This window comes from Hippocampus bargibanti, linkage group LG12 (genome assembly GCF_051943395.1).
Source record: "Hippocampus bargibanti isolate YZ-2025 linkage group LG12, ASM5194339v1, whole genome shotgun sequence".
NCBI lineage: Eukaryota > Metazoa > Chordata > Actinopteri > Syngnathiformes > Syngnathidae > Hippocampus > Hippocampus bargibanti.
In genome coordinates, this window is record NC_142745.1 from 17,097,883 (window position 1) to 17,117,533 (window position 19,651).

A 19,651-nucleotide genomic window follows, 5' to 3' on the forward strand; every position below is an offset into this window, starting at 1 on the left:
TATTAATGCTTTCAACATTTCACAGGGGAAAATTTGCTACCTTAACTATGAAAGTTAACTCTCTTTTGGAATACATTGTTTCATAATTTGTCAATATGGTGAGACATTGTGGTAATTGATTTATGTATTTTCATCAAGAGCAAGATTAATTGTTTTTTTGAAGTCTAAATATTGGATCAGATTTAAGTTAAATAAACAAAGCGTCCCAGAAGCACCCCAGGTATAAAATAATTTACACACATAGGCAAGGCTCATTTCCATTGTGTTCCGATTATCGGCAAGCCATTATTTATTTATTTTTGTATATTGAAATACAATTGATAATTGATTTAACTATACAGAAAGAGGAACAAGTAATCAATGTCTTCCAAAAGTCTGGTGTTGTGGCGGGCACTAGGACCAGGCATCTCACCCAGCAGGTGCAGAGGAGGGGGCGGTTCATGTTACATATATTACACTGCTTTTGCTGTTCAGTTCAGATCCACTTGTTAGCCGTTGGAATAAACACGTCTCCACATTTAGTCGTGTGTGCTCATTCCTCAACGGCTACACTGGTGACCCCGACGATGGAAATGTTCATGGCAACGGACGAAGATGTATCTTCTTCCTCTTCACTCTGCTCACGCACGACTGCTCACCATCATCACCCAGCTCCAACCTCTTCATAAAGTTTGCGGATGACACGACTGTGGTGGGCCTCATCAACAACGACGAGGAGACAGCCTACAGGGACGAGGTCAGCCGCCTGGCCACGTGGTGCAAGGACAACAATCTCCATCTGAATGTGGAGAAGACGAAGGAGATTGTTGTGGACTTCAGGAGAGTGCGCCCCCAGCATGCTCCACTAACCATCGACGGTGCTGCAGTGGAGAGAGTGAGCAGCACCAAGTTCCTGGGAGTGCACATATCCGAAGACCTGTCCTGGAGCCACAACACGGCATCAATGGCCAAGAGATCCCACCAGCGCCTGTACTTCCTCCGCAAGCTCAAAAGAGTTGGAGCCCCGACCCCCATCACAACCTCCTTCTACCGCGGTACCATAGAGAGCATCCTGACCAGCTGTATCACCGTGTGGTACGGCGCCTGCACCGTGTCCTGCCGTAAGACTCTGCAGCGCATCGTGAGGACAGCTGAGAAGATCATCGGTGTCTCTCCCCCCCCCCTTCAGGACATCTACAACACCCGCCTCACCCGCAGAGCCATCCGGATCGCTGGCGATCCCACCCACCCCTCCCACAGCCTCTTCAGCCTGCTGCCATCGGGTCGGAGACTGCATAGTCTCCGAGCCAAGACCAGCAGGCTCAAGGACAGTTTCTGCCACCAGGCAGTCCGGAGACTCAACTCCCTCTCAGCCCTGCCCAGCCTGCCCCTTCCCACTGCCACACTCACCGAACTCTGAGTACACGCTACATGCTGTACGATCATCCTGAACTCTATTTTTTGTTATTTCTCATTAGACAAGACCTCACTTCAACCCTTTCTAGTTGTTTGTTTTTGCAATTACGACATTACGTCACTTTATGTACGTCACTTCCTCACTTTATATATGTCACTACCTCACTTTACATACGTCACTACCTCACTTTCCATACGACACTACCTCACTTTACATACAGAAATTACATGTATTGTCTGTTGTCAATTGTATGTCTTTTTTAGCCACGTTATAAGTGCCTTGCATGTCTTGCACGCTGGGTCCGAGAGGACATTAATTTCATCTGTGCTGTATGTCATGCATATTAGCATATTTGACAATAAAGCTGACTTTGACTTGACTTTGACTTTGACTTCTACGGCCATGTCGCCACGACCAGCGCCCAAACTCGCAGCTGCCGCCTACGCCGCGAAGTTGCCCGAGTTCTGGCACAGCGACCCGGCTTCGTGGTTCCAGCATGTGGAAGAACTTTTCCACCTACGAGGCGTCACGACAGATGACCCAAAATATTACATGGTCGTGGCGTCCCTCGACCAACCGACAACGCATCGCATGATGCAACTTCTGCGCGCGCCTCCACGATGCGGGAAGTACGACGCGCTCAAACAACTGCTGCTCCGGCGGTTCACGCTATTGGCCTCCGAGAGAGCAGACAGACTTCTTTCGCTTCCCGGACTCAGCGACGGAACAGCAGTGGATCTAATGGGCAAAATGCTGTGGCTGTTAAATTCGGATGATGGCGGATTCCTTTTCCCCCACATCCCCCGCTAACTCGACGTGCCTAGCCACCGGCGACTGTCGTGGCTTGGCGGAAGAAGCAGATCGAGCGCTTCTGGCGATACGGCGGTTAGCCGTGCAAATCGATCCGACCGTCGTGGCCGCAGTGGGATCGCAGAAGCGGCGCGGGAAAGCCACCTGCTATTTCCATCAGCGGTTTGGCGCCAAGGCTCGACGCTGCGCACCTCCCTGCTCCTACGAGACGACGGGAATCTTCAACGCCCGACACCCAGTAGCAGCCGTGGGCGCCAGCAACGAAAGAGAGCTGCTTTTCGTCACGGACTCCTCGTCAGGAAGACGTTTCCTTGTGGACAGCGGGGCACAAGTAAGCCTGCTGACGCCCACCGCTGCGGACAAGATGGCAGGTGGATGCGGGCCTGCCTTGTGCGCAGCTAACGGCTCGCCCATCGCTAACTTCGGTTCCAGGTCGGTGACTGTGCGTTTCCACGGACGGGAATTCAAGTGGAACTTTATTGTTGCCGCGACCACAGTTCCCATAATTGGCGCCGATTATCCGTCGTTAACCACACCCGCCTTTTCCAATGCCGATACTAAACACGGGGTAGAGCATTTCATTCCCACGTTTGGCCCGCCAGTTTTTGCCCGCGCTCGTCGCCTCGACGCGGCAAAATTGGCAATGGCGAAAGGGGAGTTCGCGACGATGGAGCGCTTGGGCATCGTGAGGCGTTCCAACAGCCCGTGGGCCTCACCATTGCACATGGTCCCCAAAAGTGACGGTTCTTGGCGGCCGTGCGGTGATTTTCGTCGGCTTAATAATGTAACCACACACGACCGTTACCCAATTCCGCACATCCAGGACTTTTCCGCACGTTTGGCCGGAGCTGTGATCTTTTCCAAAGTCGACCTCGTTCGCGGTTATCACCACGTTCCGGTACGGGCAGAAGATGTGCCAAAAACTGCAGTAATAACCCCTTTTGGCCTTTTTGAATTCCTCCGTATGCCTTTTGGCCTGAAGGGGGCGGCACAGACCTTTCAGAGACTGATGGACTCAGTCTTGCGAGGTCTTGATTTTGTATTTGTCTATCTAGACGACATCCTTGTGGCCAGCCCTTCACCGGAGGAACACCTGTCGCACTTAACCGAAGTTTTCAAGCGCCTTGATTCACACGGCCTTATAGTTAACCCTGTTAAGTGCCAATTTGGTCTGTCCAAGATCGATTTCTTGGGGCATCGCATTTCTCCACAGGGCGCCATCCCCTTACCCGCCAAAGTGCAAGCAGTGCCCGGCCACAGTTAAGGCTCTGCAGGAGTTTTTGGGCATGATCAATTTTTACAACCGGTTTCTTCCTCACACAGCCGACCTCCTACAACCCCTCTACGGCGCCTTGAGAAAAAAGAAGGCTAACGACCCCGTCGATTGGGCACCGCAACGAGCACAATCCTTCCAACGGGCCAAGGAAGCTCTTGCGGGTGCAACTCTTCTGGTCCACCCAATCTCAACCGCACAGATGGCCTTGACTACCGACGCGTCTGATGTTGCCGTAGGGGCGGTGGTTGAGCAGCTTGTGGAGAACGAATGGCAGCCCCTTGCATTTTCAGTCAGAAGCTGCAAGATCACGAACGCAAGTACAGTGTTTTCGACAGAGAGTTGTTAGCACTCTATCTTGCAACGCGCCATTTTCGTTTCCTCCTCGAGGGGCGCCGGTTTACCGCATATGTGGATCACAAACCACTCACATTCGCCATGTCAAAGGTGACTGAACCGTGGTCGGCCCGACAGCAACGGCATTTGGCGGCCATTTCTGAATTCACAACAGACATTCAGCACGTGGCTGGCAAATGTAACCCTGTGGCCGATTGCTTGTCACGCGCGATTGTGTGTCCAGTCCAGCTCTGGGTGGATTTTTCAGAGATGGCCACCGCCCAATCTGAGGATCCGGACATCCACGAACTCAAGGCAGCAGGCACAGCCCTGAAACTTGAGAAGGTGGCACTGTGTGAAGGGGGTCCCGCTCTCCTCTGCGATGTGTCTACGGGTCGCACTCGTCCCGTGGTTCCGCAGGAGTGGCGTCGGCGAATTTTTGATTCTATTCATTCCCTCTCACACCCTGGCGTCCGGGCGTCAGTCAAACTACTTGGGGCCAAGTTTGTCTGGCCTGGGTTACGAAAGGACGTCAGGAAGTGGGCAGCTGCATGCGTGGCATGTCAGCGCGCCAAAGTCCACAGGCACACCCGAGCAAACCTGGAAACTTTTCCAATTCCGGACAGGAGATTTGACCACGTCCATGTGGATCTGGTCGGGCCCCTCCCTCCTTCGCAGGGTTGCACACATCTCCTCATCATGGTCGATCGAACCACAAGGTGGCCGGAAGCAGTCCTCCACGACCTCGGCAGATATTGCCCGCGCATTTCTGTCGTCCTGGGTCGCACGTTTCGGCACGCCATCCGATATCACTTCGGACAGAGGCCCCCAGTTTGTGTCCGAGCTCTAGTCGGCCATGGCGCAGTCCTTGGGTGTGCAGGTACACCGCACTATGGCCTACCACCCGCAGGCTAACGGGATGTGCGAACGCTTCCAACGGTCACTGAAAGCCGCGCTACGGGCCGCGCTGTCGGACGGTAACTGGGTCGACCAGCTTCCGTGGGTCCTGCTCGGGTTACGTTCGGCCCCTAAAGAAGACCTTAACGCCGCCCCCGCAGAGTTAGTGCTCGGTCAACCACTCCGCGTTCCTGGTGAATTTCTGCCTGAAACTTCGGGTGCACCTTCATTCCCCCTTTTGCCAGCAGAGCCCCTGACTCCAGCACCAATTCACCACTGCGTCCCCAAAATATTTGTTCCGTCTGCTCTTAGGTCAGCCCGTTTCGTCTTTGTGCGTCACGATGCCCACCGCTCTCCCCTACGACCGCCGTACGACGGCCCGTTTAGAGTGCTCGAACACGGTGAAAAGAGTTTTGTGCTCGATATGGGTGGGCGGAGGGAGAGCATTTCAATAGACAGGCTCAAACCGGCTCATTTAGTTGCAGGCGAGGACGTTTCGCCTGCCCAGGCCCCACGTCGCGGACGTCCTCTGAAACCTCCAGCCTCACCGCGGCATGCCAGGGTTGAGTGTCGTTCCCCCACTGAGGTCTCGCCCGAATCACCTTCACCACCGAAAGACGGACTGCGTAGTCGTTGGGGCAGGCTGGTTAAGCCCCCTGCAAAATTTTCACCTTGACCTTCCTTCTGGGTGTTCTGGGGGGGGCTGTGTGGCGGGCACTAGGACCAGGCATCTCACCCAGCAGGTGCAGAGGAGGGGGCGGTTCATGTTACATATATTACACTGCTTTTGCTGTTCAGTTCAGATCCACTTGTTAGCCGTTGGAATAAACACGTCTCCACATTTAGTCGTGTGTGCTCATTCCTCAACGGCTACAGTGTTATATATGGTGAAAATAACATCGTTTTTTTTTTTTTTTTTTAAATATTATTTTGAATCCAGATTCAACTCTAATGCCTGACCCCCGCTGGAGATTGGTTCAGTCCACAATCTACTCGTTCTAATGTTGTCATGTATCCAAACGAACTCATGACATTACTTTCTTACTGCATAACTGTAATACACAACTGTAATAGGTTGCTTTTTTTATTCACCAAGAATAGCCGTTGGTTCGAGCGTCCATGCGGCTAATAAACAGGCAGCAGCGCCGGCGTCTTCTTGGCGTGGATTTGTCACGGGGTTAAATCTGCTGCACCCGGTCTATTTGCACGTACGACAGAGTTGAGAGAGTTTTTTTTTCTTTCCCCGCTGACACTCGCCTCATTAGGATTGAAGTCATTGCGCCTGTGTTAGTATGCGCGGAGGTGCGCGGCGCAATTTACCAAGCCGCCGTCCATCCCGGCCGCCTCCTCCCCGAACCCCGTGGCAATTAATTCGGCCCATTCACAGTGGAGAACAATAAACACAATTGTTCTAGACATGGCCTTCCCAGTAGAGTCCAGCATACAATGTGAGAGGCGAGTGATTGGATGTTATCAGCGAGAACTGGTGCGCAGCGTTCATATTTCGAGTTCAGTCAGGCTCCCCGCCCCCTCGTCTCACAAGGCTCTTTAGGGGAGCATGAAAGTGACTTTTTGTACCTTTTATACTAATGGGGACCATTATCAAAAATGGCTGAGATGATTGTATTCCAAAGAGCATCACTTTTCGTGGAAATCGCACCAAATTTCTGGGACGACTTGTTCCTTGTAAGAACCCAGAAAATGGCCAAAATCATCTTGGGATCGACACTTTGAAGAAAAAAAAAACTAAAGAGCAGATTTTTCAGAAGCATGGGCAATTTCTGTGTAGCGGCCGCATCACGATGTCGCAGGGGTTGCTAAGGCTCTCCCAGCTGATTTTGGGTACAAGGCAGGAGACCCCTGAACCACTTGTCAGTCAACTGCAGTGCACACGAAAACAAACAACCATTCATGCTCACATTCCAACCTTGGAGATTATTTGGAGTGTTAAATCAGCCTGCCATGCATTTTTTTGGAATGTGGGAGGAAATGGGAGTACCCGGAGAAAACCTACGCAGGCCCGGGCAAGACATGCAAACTTCACACAGGGAGGGTGAAATTGAACCCTAACTGTGAGGTCAACACCGTATGTATTGACCGTATATATATGCGCTCTCTCTCTCTCTCTCTCTCTCTCTCTCTCTCTCTCTCTCTCTCTCTCTCTCTCTCTCTCTCTCTCTCTCTCTCTCTCTCTCTCTATATATATATATATATATATATATATATATATATATATAATCCTCGTCTCACCCCTCATGTGTGGTGTCTGTCCCCCATTTTAGCTCGGGCCCTCTACCAGAGGCCAGGAAGCTTGAGGGTTCTGCGCAGTATCCGTGCTGTTCCCAGCACTGCGCTTTTCTGGACCGAGATATCCGATGTTGTTCCCAGGATCTGTTGCAACCACTCGTCGAGTTTGGGGGTCACTGCCTCGAGTGCTCCGACCACCACAGGCACGACTGTCACCTTTACCTTCCAGGCTCTCTCCAGCTCCTCTCTGAGCCCTTGGTATTTCTCGATTTTCTCATGTTCCTTCTTTCTGATGTTTCCATCACTCGGGACCGCTGCATCCACAACACCGGCTTTCCTTTGCCCTTTATGTATGACCACAATATCTGATTGGTTGGCCATTACCATCTTGTCAGTTTCTATCTGGAAGTCCCACATGATCTTTGGTCAGTCATTCTCTACTACCTTTGTAGGTGTTTCCCATTTTGACCTTGAAGTTTCCAGTCCATACACCGCACAGATGTTTCGGTAGACTATGCCAGCCACCTGGTTATGGCGCTCCATGTACACTGTAAAACCCAACAAGTTGAAAGTACTCAAAATTTTTATGGCAACTGATTACGCCAAATTTTTTTAGTACAGTTTACTCAAAAATTTTGAGTACAGTTTACTCAAAATTTTTGAGTAGTTTACTCAAAATTTTTGAGTAGTGGAAATAAATTTTATGAGTTTGACTGAACTTAAATGTTATGAGTTTGAATGAACTTAAAAGATAGGTGAATGTGTGGATTAATTTTTGGGGAGAATCTAAATGCAGTGCATACATTAAACCAAACAAGAGGAGGTGTGTATCAGCCAACCTGGGGAGACATCTCACAATAATGCCATCTTCTATCACAACAGAAATGCTGTTGGGGTTAAACAAGATGGCGCTAGTTGTCAGTTGTCACGGAGAGAAGTGCGACAGGAATGTTTTCAATGTCTGGATCCTCTTCCCACTGCAAAATACATCAATAGACATTTGTGTTAAGTCAGGCAATACATACATTGCATGTTTTGAAGAACTGTGAGTCATCTTCTCGTAGGTATGCATGGAGAGCACGAGGGCCAGACTGCGTCTCGTGTATATCATGCTATTCTTTATCAAAAGCAAGAGGAGATAAAAAGCAAAGTTTTAATTTGGGGAAAGCGACAAGAGCTTAACATTGCAGTATTTGTCTTCAGCATCTCAAACCCAAGACAGTGGCCTATGGAGACCTATGGAGAATTAAGTTTAGGTAAAATTCTGTTCAATATAAAAAATACATACATGTATTATTTTTAATATGATTCGGGTAATTAATCATGTAGTATTAATAAAAATGTAAACATACCTTAGATAATGGCGGTGTTACTCAATTTCCACCCTGGGGCTAAAAGGTTGAATAGAAAAAAACAGACAACAAATGTAATCATTTCATTTAATAAAACACCTTGATCCATGTTTACTTTTTAAATTGAATAAATAATCTAATTTACCAGATTAAATGATGCCATCAAGCCAGTCAGGTGTTTGCAGTTTGAAAAATGGTGTTTGCAGTTTCAAAAATACATTTAAAAAGTTGTATGTTTACACATGAATGACCATTTAAAACTACACCAATTGTACAGAGTGATATTTCATTTGGCTAGCATTATATTTACTTAGTGCCTTCTTAAAACGGCAGCACATCTGTTGCACGTTGAATTAGCATGACTTATTGTGCTGCCGTTTAAAACAAAGTTAACTCAAAGCGGACTTCTTGAGATCAGCCACTTCTGCTATGGTTCGGTGGTACATCCCGTGTAGGGGCTTCTCCTCCCATGATTGTCCCTCTTCCAGCACCTCATCCTATGTTCCCCATTGTCTTGACATTCTCTGAGTACATCATCAGTTGGAGCCTTCTCTTTAATGTATTCAGGGAGCTTGGATATTTCATCCTGGACAGTGGCTCTCACACTCACTAGTCCCCGGCCTCCTTCCTTACGGCTTGTGTACAGTCTCAGGGTGCTGGACTTGGGATGGAACCCTCCATGCATGGTGAGGAGTTTTCGGGTCTTAACATCCGTGGTCTGAATCTCTTCCTCTGACCACCTTATTATTCCTGCAGGGTATCTGATCACTGGAAGGGCATAGCTGTTTATTGCCCGGGTTTTGTTCTTGCCATTGAGCTGGCTTCTGAGGACTTGCCTCACCCGCTGGAGGTATTTGGTCGTAGCCGCTTTCCTTGTTGCTAGTTCGAGATTGCCATTGGCCTGTGGTATACCAAGGTACTTGTAGCTGTTTTCAATGTATGCTATTGTTCCTTCAGGGAGTGAGACCCCTTCAGTGTGGACTACCTTGCCCCTCTTAGTCACCACCCGACTACATTTCTCCAGCCCGAATGACATCCCGATATCACGGCTGTAGATCCTGGTTGTGTGGATCAGGGACTCTATTTCCCTTTCGCTCTTAGCATACAGCTTTATGTCATCCATGTAGAGGAGGTGACTGATCGTAGCTCCATTTCTGAGGCGGTATCCATATCCTGTTTTGGCGATTATCTGGCTAAGGGGGTTCAGTCCTATGCAGAACAAAAGTGGGGAGAGTGCATCACCTTGGTATATGCCACATTTGATGGACACTTGCGTTAGTGGCTTGCCATTGGCTTCAAGTGTGGTTTTCCACATCCTCATCGAGTTTGCAACAAAGGCTCTCAGGGTCCTGTTGACCTTATACAACTCCAAGCATTCAGTGATGCATGTGTGTGGCATTGAGTCATATGCTTTCTTGTAATCAATCCAGGCTGTGCACAGGTTGGTATGTCGGGAACTGCAGTCTTGTGCGACTGTTCTGTCAACCAGCAGCTGATGTTTGGCACCTCTAGTATCTCTACCAATGCCTTTCTGTGCTTTGCTCATGTATTGATCCATGTGTTCACTTATCTTAGCCGCAATGATGCCTGACATGAGCTTCCATGTTGTGGACAGGTTATTGGCCGATAGTTGGAAGGAACTGCACCCTTTGAGGAATCCTTCATGATCAGGATTGTTCGCCCTTCGGTTAGCCATCTTGGGTGAGTCCCATCCATCAGGTTCATTTATGCTGCTAGGCGATCGTGGAGAGCTGTGAGTTTCTTTAGCCAGTGGGTGTGGACCATATCCAGGCCTGGTGACGTCCAGTTTTTCGTACCTGAGACTCTTTCTTGTATATCTGCCGCTGTGATGGTAACTGGGTTCTGTTCAAGGAGGTTGCTGTGATCCTCTTTCATAACTGCTGTTATGTGCGACCTCCTTTTCCCATATGCCTTTCCAGTATCTTTCAGTTTCCAGCCTTGGAGGGGTCTGCTCTTCTGTTAGAACCCTGTCACTGAGCGTACACTTTCGCAGGTTGTGTTGCGAACAGCTTGTTTATTCTTCTGGCCTCATTCTCTTCCGTGTACCTCTTTAGGCGACTGGACAAGGCCCGGAGCCTTTGTTTGGCAGTTTCGAGTGCTTCAGGTATAGTTATCTGCATGTACCTCTTGGGGATTGGCCTTTTATTCACACCTCTCTGGGTCTCAGTCAATTGACTGACATCTTTCCGAGCCGCCTTGATATTAGCCTCCAACCGTCTTTTCCATGGTGGGTAATGAATCTCGTGGCTCTCACGGTTGCTCTTGTAGCCAAGCATCTCTAGGATCAGTTTCCATGAGACTTTCAGGAGGTAGTTCACGTAGCCGTTGTAATCGGTTTCATAGTTGCCCAGTTGTCATTCTTGCCATGATCTTATCTCTAAGGTCAGTTGCTGCTTCGCTCAGCATTTCATTCATTGGGGCTGGCTTCCCAATCTCATCATTCATTGGGGCTTGCCTCCCAATCTCTGGTCGAACCTCTTCCTCTGATGTGGCAGCCTGGGGCCCTTCACCTCGGAATTGGTGTTGTACGTCATCAATCTCAAGTTGTGATAGCAATTGCCGTTTGTGAATATTGGAACACTGAGCTACTAGTTGTTTCGTGGTCAACCGTGACTGTGGGTTTCGAAGTAACCATTCAGCCATTATATATATATATATATATATATATATATATATATATATATATATATATATATATATATATATATATATATATATATATATGCAATAACACCTTTCATTCATAAACCTTTCATTCATAAAGTTTGAACAACTGATTCTTGTGTGCCTTCTAACTAGCGTCATGCTTGCTTTTCAATTGTAGTGTTGTGGCATATTTATTACTTGTAAGATAATTGACGGCCACCCTCGGGGGACAGAAGGCAAATGATGGAAGGATCTGAACTTCCCAGCCTACCAGCTAACAACGCCGACATGCAAATTCCCCGGACACAGCCGCAGCGTCGGCCTTGGCATGTGCGCTCTTTGTCTTTGTGTTAATGCTTGTCATTGGCGGAGTCGCCATATCAAACGCCGTGCGTCTGCCCGCCCGGGGGCCTGAACCCACCACGTCATTTGGAGTCGTTTTATCTCCGCCTGGATTTCAGGCGTTGATTCGTGAACACTGCCGGGTAATGATCTGTCTTCTGCCATTTAATTGTTCTCTTCTAGAGACTAGCTGCCGCCGGATGCTATTCGACTCCAACGGACGAATTGTAGCATCTTAAAACGGCAAGCTATGGATAAACAATGCGTCTTACAAAACAAAACGGATATTTATAGAGTTGTGGTAACTTCAATGTCACATTGCTGGAAGACAATGGGTCGGCTTCACAGTGCTCTAACATTTAAAGTATTAGTACATATACAGTTTGGCTTTCAGGTGCAATTTCAGAACAAGCCTAAAGCGCATTTACAGTGCCGATTCATTCTCACAAATTTTACGTTCTTCAGGCTTGAATGAGTATCGATATAAAGCTCATCCCTCCTTCCTTGTGAGTCATTTATTTTTATTTTTATTTTCAAGGCGAGGCTACAAAATCGATGCTCATGCATTTCAAATGGAAAACTCGTAAATGCACAAAATATGCCCTGAGCCTCCCCTGAGCCTCCTGCTGTGCATTTGCTCCCACACGAGTCAAATCAAAGTTTCAATAGCGGCGCTCAGTGGAAAATTCATCATGCACTGGGCAATTATTTATTTATTTATTTATTTATTTATTTATTTATTTATTTATTTATCCATCCATCCATCCATCCATCCATTTTCTGTACCGCTTATTCCTCATTAGGGTCGCGGGGGTTGCTGGAGCCTATCTCAGCTGTCTTCGGGCACGAGGCGGGGGACACCCTGAATTGGTTGCCAGCCAATCGCAGGGCACACAAAGACGTACAACAGCCACTCTCACACTCACACCTAGGTACAACTTGGAGTGGTCAATCTGCCTGCCATGCATGTTTTTGGAGTGTGAGGGGAAACCAGAGGACGCGGAGAAACCCCACACGGGTCCGGGGAGAACATGCAAACTCCACACAGGGAGGCCGGACCGTGACGCGAACCGGCGACCTCTGCACTGTGAAGCCGGTGTGCTAACCACTCGACTTATTTATTTATTTATTTATTTATTTATATTTTTGCCCACGACCCTGGCAGGGACAAGCTGATTAGAAAATGGATGGATGGATAATTGTTTTAATATTACAATCATTTTGAATAGTTAAAGCCAAGAAGCAAGCGAGAGGAGTGGAGATTTTCAGTGAGGAAGGGTAAACATACTCATTTATGGATGCTAAAAATAAAATCTTACACCTCTGACAGCATTTGAAAATGAATCCAACATTGATCAAGGACAAGAAACCGAGATAAATTAAACCGTGACCTAAGAAACCGCAAACAGACGACGGAATCAAGAGACACATTTCATGGACGTATGCTCGACAAATGACACAGCCGTCTGTCTTTTTAACCATCAAACGTGGCCCTCGAACCGAAAAGCGCGACTGCCCCCGGCACGCGAAGCTTCGCTTTTCCATAACGAGTCCTCCTTGAAGCTTTGTTGTTTGATGAATCAAACCTCAATACTTGAGGTTAACTAGATTCTTTTTGCCCCCTCCCTCTTGCCCCTTCAGTCCTTGTCTTGCTCATCTTGACCCTCAAACGCCACCGGAAAGGCCAGCGGATGGCCGAGGACGAGGAGGACATGCGGGATAACGTCATCAAGTACAACGACGAGGGCGGCGGCGAGCAGGACACGCAGGCATATGACATGAGCGCCCTCAGGAACCTGTACGACTTCCCAGAGTCCAAAAGCAGCTTCGTGGGGGCCGCCGCCGACTCGGTCCCGGATATCCGAGCGCTGCCGCAGTGGTTGCAGGCGAAGCGCCTAGCAGGCGGGGCGGCGGAGGCGTGCTCGGCCGCCGACTTCTCGCTCTTCAACAGTTACATCTGTAAAAAGGTGGAGCAGGCCGACGCCGATCTGTCGGTGCCGCCGTATGACTCTTTCCAGACGTACGCCTTTGAGGGAACCGGCACGCCCGCGCTGTCTCTCAGCTCCATCCACACACTGTCCACCACGTCCGAGCAGGATTTCTCGTACCTCAGTGACTGGGGGCCGCGATTCCGCCAGCTGGCGGGCTACTATGCGCCGGGAAAACCAGACGAGGATGGGTCCTAGCAGCGCATCCGGTCCCGCAGAGAGACAGACTTCTTCGATATATCTCCTCATTCTTTGTCCTGTGTTCTCCTAACGCACACGCGGCAAAAAGAACTTTTTCGCTCACTTGGCTTCCCCGATTTGGATATTCGGAGCGACTTTACTCTGGAATTGAGTGTGACGGCCATGAAAGAAAAAATCACGGAATTGTGAAAAGTCCAGGCGGAAGCAGCGAAAACTAGAAATCTGTAAATTAGAGAGGGTGGGAACATCTTTGTGTGTGGGCAAAAGTATTCAGACATTTTTTGTCAATCATTTTAGCAATTCGGGGTCAGACTGGAGCAAAAAATAAGTTTTGGTCATTATTGGTTTCTCATTAGCGCCGTACCTAAAAAAACTATTAACTCATCCACTGCCAGACGTGCAAAATTGTGTCCACTCCAGTGCCAGGGTTTTTGTAATTGTCACTCAAATTCCAGGATACACAGAATATTGAGTTTTAGGACTACATAAACATTCAATGCAGTGTAAGAAACCTCCAACTCTCTTCTTTCATCAGAAAAAAAGAGTTTCCAAAATGTCCTTAATTATATGGGTCGTGAGTTATATGAGCTTGAAATGAGGGCGGCTGTCCAAAATACAATGCAATACATATTTATTTGTTCAAATAGCACTTTAACACCAGCTGAAGCTGGAACAAAGCGCTGACATTGAAAAAAAGGAAAATGCTGTTCGTAAATGGCAGTGAATGAGTTAAAACTCCAACTCATATCTGTGGAAAATGTGGAATCATAAACACACTTCACAAAGCTGAAGAATTGGACTTTTCCTTCCCTGCTCTTTCTCATTCATCTGATTTGCGCGCACTCGTGGCTAACAACGAGGAACAATCATGGGCAAAACTTGCTAGCTAACTGTGTGTCGGATAATAACTGATTCCAACAAAGACGGTGAACGTCTGGAAAAAGTTGGGAGGGGTTGGGGGCATATATCGCCATAACCAAGTACAGGTAACATCCGACTTACGACCGGATTCTGTTCCGACCAAATGATCGTGTGTCAGAATCGTCATCAGTCGAAATCCATTCAAAATGTTGAGTATAGACTCTGTGCTAAATGACTTGCAAACGATCTGATTCGGACGCCATGGGGGCGGGTAGGCGTGGGTCTGGGTTGCCGGTGTTCTGCCGGTTGCCCTCTCCCCGACCTTACCCCGCTCTCCGCGCCGCCGCACGGCCCGACCTTGCGGCCGTCTGCGGCGCCAACGCGCCACAAAGCAGAACGAACTGTCTCCAAGAGTCGGCGACAGCGTCGGACCTGGGCCTTACGTGGTGTTCCCGTCGCGGCGGTCCCGAATGCCCGAGCGCTGATGCCCACCCGCCTCGGCTCTAGTCCTGGCCGTGCCGCAGCCGACGTCGGTGGACACTCCCGCCTCCGGGCCATCACGTGGTCGATTGCTGTGCGAGAGTGAGATGCTGGCCTGCTGGTCAAAATTGTCGGATGCGTTGCTGGGTTGCTAGCGCCTTGTGGTGCCAGGCGTAGAATTAAAATAAAACTAATGGGATATGGCGCTCGTGTTTGTTAATACAGGTGTTCGTACATCGCGCCGATCGTAAGACGGATGACACCTGTACTTCAACTTTATTTCATCCAGCTGATTTACTGACTTAAAAAAACAAAACAAACAGGTGTCCTTATATTTCTGTCCACTCAGTGCTCACCCTCAAATGGGTGAAATCATTTGGTTGCAGAAACTGTGACTCTTTTTTGCCCCCCCCCCACACACACACACACACACACACACAAAAGTAGATGCCACAGATGGCCAAGGCAACCCTTATTTTTATTTTATTTTATGGAATGTTGATATTTATGTATATATTTGCTTTTATATTTATTTATTCAGACAGGTTTTCACTTGAATCTGACACTGGAAGGAAGAAAAAAGACAAAAGAAGAAAGGAAGGGACTAGCTGTTAGACTCTGGTCTATATTTTTACATTTTTTTTTCTGTTTTTCTTTTTTATTTGCTCAATTCAAAACGTGAGATTGATGGTGTGTAAAAAAGCGAGAAGAGAAGACCAATTCCATGCCTTCTTGGAGCCGTGATTTTTTATTTATTATTATTATTTATGTTTTTGCTTTTTTTTCCTCCCATGTTTCCTGATTTTTTTTGTTTAGCGTATGTACAAAATTGAAGCAAACGTTATCGTTCCTCTTGGTTTGTCTTGTTTTTGTGTTTGTTTGTTTATTTTTTTACATCAAGGGGAGGCTTACAGGTATAACGAATGAACTGGACACATCCCTCCTTATACCGACAACCTATATTTCACGTGAACCTCAATGTATGGAAAACTGAAAAAAGAGAGAAAATTTGAAATAAATATTTAATTTTTGGGATAAACTCCATCTGTTTGTGAGCTCTCCATTAAATACGTGCAAACATATGTTCCACATGATCTAAAAATTGTAATACAAATTGATGAGTTGTAACTTTACTGTCCGAAAAATGAACGTTTGTGTCACGGTTTGCGAGGTGGTGATGGCGGGTGCGGATCCCAAAAAGCAGGCAGGAGGGAGCAGGAGGTTGTTTGACAAATTCTATTAAAATAAAGGTCAGCCGGAACAAAATATAAATCATCATAAATCATCATAAATCATCAAAATCATCTGAATGGAAAAAAATACAAAGTTCCAAAAGAAGACCAAAAGTAAAAGTCCGCCAAGGTTAAACAAACACACACACAATGCATGCAGCAAACAAGCAGCAAACAATGAACCGACAACGGATGGTCATGCCGGGTGTCCTTTTAAGTGACAGTGATTATAACGACCAGCACCTGCGAGGCTGCCGGCAGGGCTGACGTCGCTACCCGTTGGTCGCCAATCTGATCGGGACGACCAGCACCTGTGCAGGTGCAGGCGGGGCCGACAGCGCCCCCCGTTTGTCGCCAACCAGATCATGACAGTTTGCTGCATGACCGTTGTGTAAAATGACAACATTATTAATACCCCATTAGAGGATACTTTTTTTTTCTTAAGCTGCAACTGTTTTCAGCTGTTAATTATTTTTCCCTGTAGTATTTTCCCAAATCGAAACATTCAGTCCGGTATTTTTCATACATTTTATTTTCGGAATATTACAACTTAGAACAAAAAACATTTTCATTAAAAAAAAAGACTTTAATCTTGTCGAATTCCGAGTTGATCCCCCCCATACGTGGATTCATATGCATATGATGACGCTTATTTGCATTATCTTGCGATTGTTTAGTCGATGTCTCCGGAGTTGCGTGTGATTGTGCTGCTCGACTTTTGTGTGTTGCCCTCGGGAAGGGATTCACAGTTGAACCTCGGATGGAAACAATCACAGCCATTTGACTTCCCCAGCTAAACAAAGAGTCTTCTGTCATATTGTCGCCCCCCCCCCCCCCACCTCCCATCCCCTCACATAAGGCCACCTTCTGCCAAGCTAGCGCAATTGTCGCAGCCATCCGAGATCGCTTTCATCTTCCTCATCTGCCACTGTACTCGTGTTCATACTCAGCATCACCAAAAAAAAAAACAAAACAAGTAGAACAAAAGCGCCATTTTTTATCACAACATTAGCTGTACTTTGAAAGACGCGATTGCGTCACATCGAAACACAAACAAAAATATGTTCACTATAAAAATAAAAATAGCCGAAATTATCCGAATCAGTCTTTTAATGGAAAGCAGGATCAGTATAAAAATCACCTTGATTGGCCAAGTATGAAGAACACAAAAAGAATTTATCTCGGGTATTCAGAGCTACAAAAGTGTTGCGATAACAAGCGACAAGAGATGGTCTTATCGAAAGACTTAACCGTCCTGAAAGGGTGTGATTGCCCGGCAGTAGCGCCCAATGACAATACAATACAGTACATATTGATTCGTATAGCGCTTTAACAACATCTGAAGCTGTAATAAAGCGTGTTACAACTAATACAAAGTTATCCTATCTCGGAAGGAAAAGCCACATTTGCGGAATACTTGGAAAGTTCATTCGTGTACATAAAAGGACAACGGGGAGCTTATCACTTTACGCCCTCTTGAATTGAGGAGTATCATATCGAGTCAGATCTTAATCCCGTTGAATCGTAAAATTGGTATATTTCCATGTTGAAATAATATCAAGTCATAATAAAAAAAAATCAGATGTTTTTTTGTTGTGTTTTTTTAAGGGGGATTTTTTTTAACCATCTAAATTTGTTTTTAAAAATCAAGGAACATTTTGAAAAAAAAAATATCTTTTAGTTTTTTTTTTAATGGAATTAATTTTAATATATCCGTTGAGTCAAAAGTTATGCGTTTGGAACAAGAATATTTTTTTCATCATTTTCATTTATAGAGAGAATAGAAGGAGTAAGGCCATGTTGTATGTTTTCGAATAAATACAGTGGTAATAAATACAGTGGTACCTCGGGTCTCAAATGACTCACAGTTCTCCGTGACCAACTGTTGTCGCATGCGGGCGTGCAACATTTGCGTTGTATTGCCTCCACTTTCTCAGCGGCTTTCAAAACTCTGAAGTACACTTTTGAGTCAGGGTGTAGTCCGAAGCAGGCTTCTGATTGGCCGCCGGTGCCGAGTATGCAAATTGCCAAACGAACGTTCGAAGACACGAAAAATTTTGACACATAATGTTTGTTAAATCCTCTCGCAAATTGCCAAACGAACGTTTGTTTGGCAATTTGCATACTCGGCACCGGCAGCCAATCAGAAGCATGCTTCGGACTACACCCTGACTCAAAAGTGTACTTCAGAGTTTTGAAGCCCGCTGAGGAAGTGGAGTCAATGCGGCTCGTAGCGATTTGTTACTTGCTTACTAAGAAGAAGAAGAAGAAGAAGAAGAAGAAGAAGAAGAAGAAGAAGAAGAAGAAAGAAGAAGAAGAAGAAGAAGAAGAAGAAGAAGAAGAAGAAGAAGAAGAAGAAGAAGAAGAAGAAGAAGAAGAAGAAGAAGAAGAAGAAGAAGAAGAAGAAGAAGAGCAAGCAAATGGCATACGAGAGTGCAAAATGATGCCATCCCAGAAGATGACATAATTTACGGGATGCAGGGAAAATACCTCAGACTGGATACACTTGTGCATCGGAGTGAGTTGAGTCAATCATCTCGCATTGGCGAGGTGATCCGTATAAATGACCCGTGTCCGCGATTAGAGAATTGACAGCAGGTGGAGAACGGCCGGGAGAGGCTGCCCCACCCCCCTCCCCCGCTGTCAACTTGCAAGTGACAGGTGCAGAGGTGGTTTCGGTGTTCGAAAAAAAATCGCTTTTCGAACAGGGTCCTGGAACGAATTATGGTCGAGAACCGAGGTGCCACTGTATATGTGTGTATGTAAGTAGTTGTCATATTTTTATTACATTTAAGTTTGACATTGTTGTTCTTTTTTTTTTCGGTAGATCAGAGCCAATCTTTACTTTTGTAATACAGTGTTACCTCAGCTCACGAATATAATTGTTTCCCAAAAAGTTTGTGTGAGGTTTATTTCCCATAAGAAACCAGTAAAATGAGACTAATATGTTTCCCGGTCCCCATATAACATAATTTTCGACTAAATAAGCCATAGAACGACACAAAATCTACCTTATTTTATGTATAATAAATGTGCTATTGTATTGTAATGAAAGAAATAAACTGTACTGGATAATAAAGTCGTTTTATTTAGCTTTGTAATGGTAGTTGATGGCTTGATGGAATGTAGTGGGAGGAGGAAGGAGGAAAGGGTGTTACAGTTTGGAAGGAGAGTCACCTTCCATAAGGTTGTAGGTAACGCAATCTCCAGTGTGGCTTCTCTTCTTTGCTTCTGAGAAGGAGACTCTTGATCATTTTTGCTGACTAAAAACCTATTAAATGACACCTGTTGCTTTCTGAGTTGCAAGGTAGCAATGGTAGACTTAGCATACTAGTACTGGGACGCTAAGTCACACAAACGCACACCTCGTTTGTGTTTTTCAATGATCTTCTTCTGCTCGTTCATAATTTTCTTTAATGTCTTCTTAGGCTTAACACTATTTTTTCTTTTTCGGTCCTATAATAGCAAATGTACACTCGATATGGTCCAAAATGTTGATCAAATACAAAGCACGTCCGCACTCAAAGGGGGTGACGAACTGGGCCGCTGTGGTTTGGTTTCGCCTGCCG

The 19,651-nt window shown here is 46.6% G+C and overlaps 1 protein-coding gene and 1 long non-coding RNA gene across 8 annotated transcripts in view; one reads left to right on the forward strand and one right to left on the reverse strand.

Moving 5' to 3' along the window:
* The window catches only part of cdh22 (cadherin 22), a 200,453-nt gene extending 184,598 nt beyond the window's left edge, over positions 1–15,855 (forward strand). For all 7 annotated transcript variants that reach the window (XM_089009500.1, XM_089009502.1, XM_089009505.1 and 4 more), the window contains one exon: positions 12,962–15,855. In XM_089009500.1, coding sequence (XP_088865626.1) covers positions 12,962–13,506 — 545 coding nt within the window. In that variant the 3' untranslated portion in view covers positions 13,507–15,855. The remainder of the gene's footprint in view (positions 1–12,961) is intronic.
* LOC148890742 (uncharacterized) overlaps positions 1–19,651 on the reverse strand; it is a 219,077-nt gene that overhangs the window by 166,930 nt on the left and 32,496 nt on the right. The window lies entirely within an intron of this gene.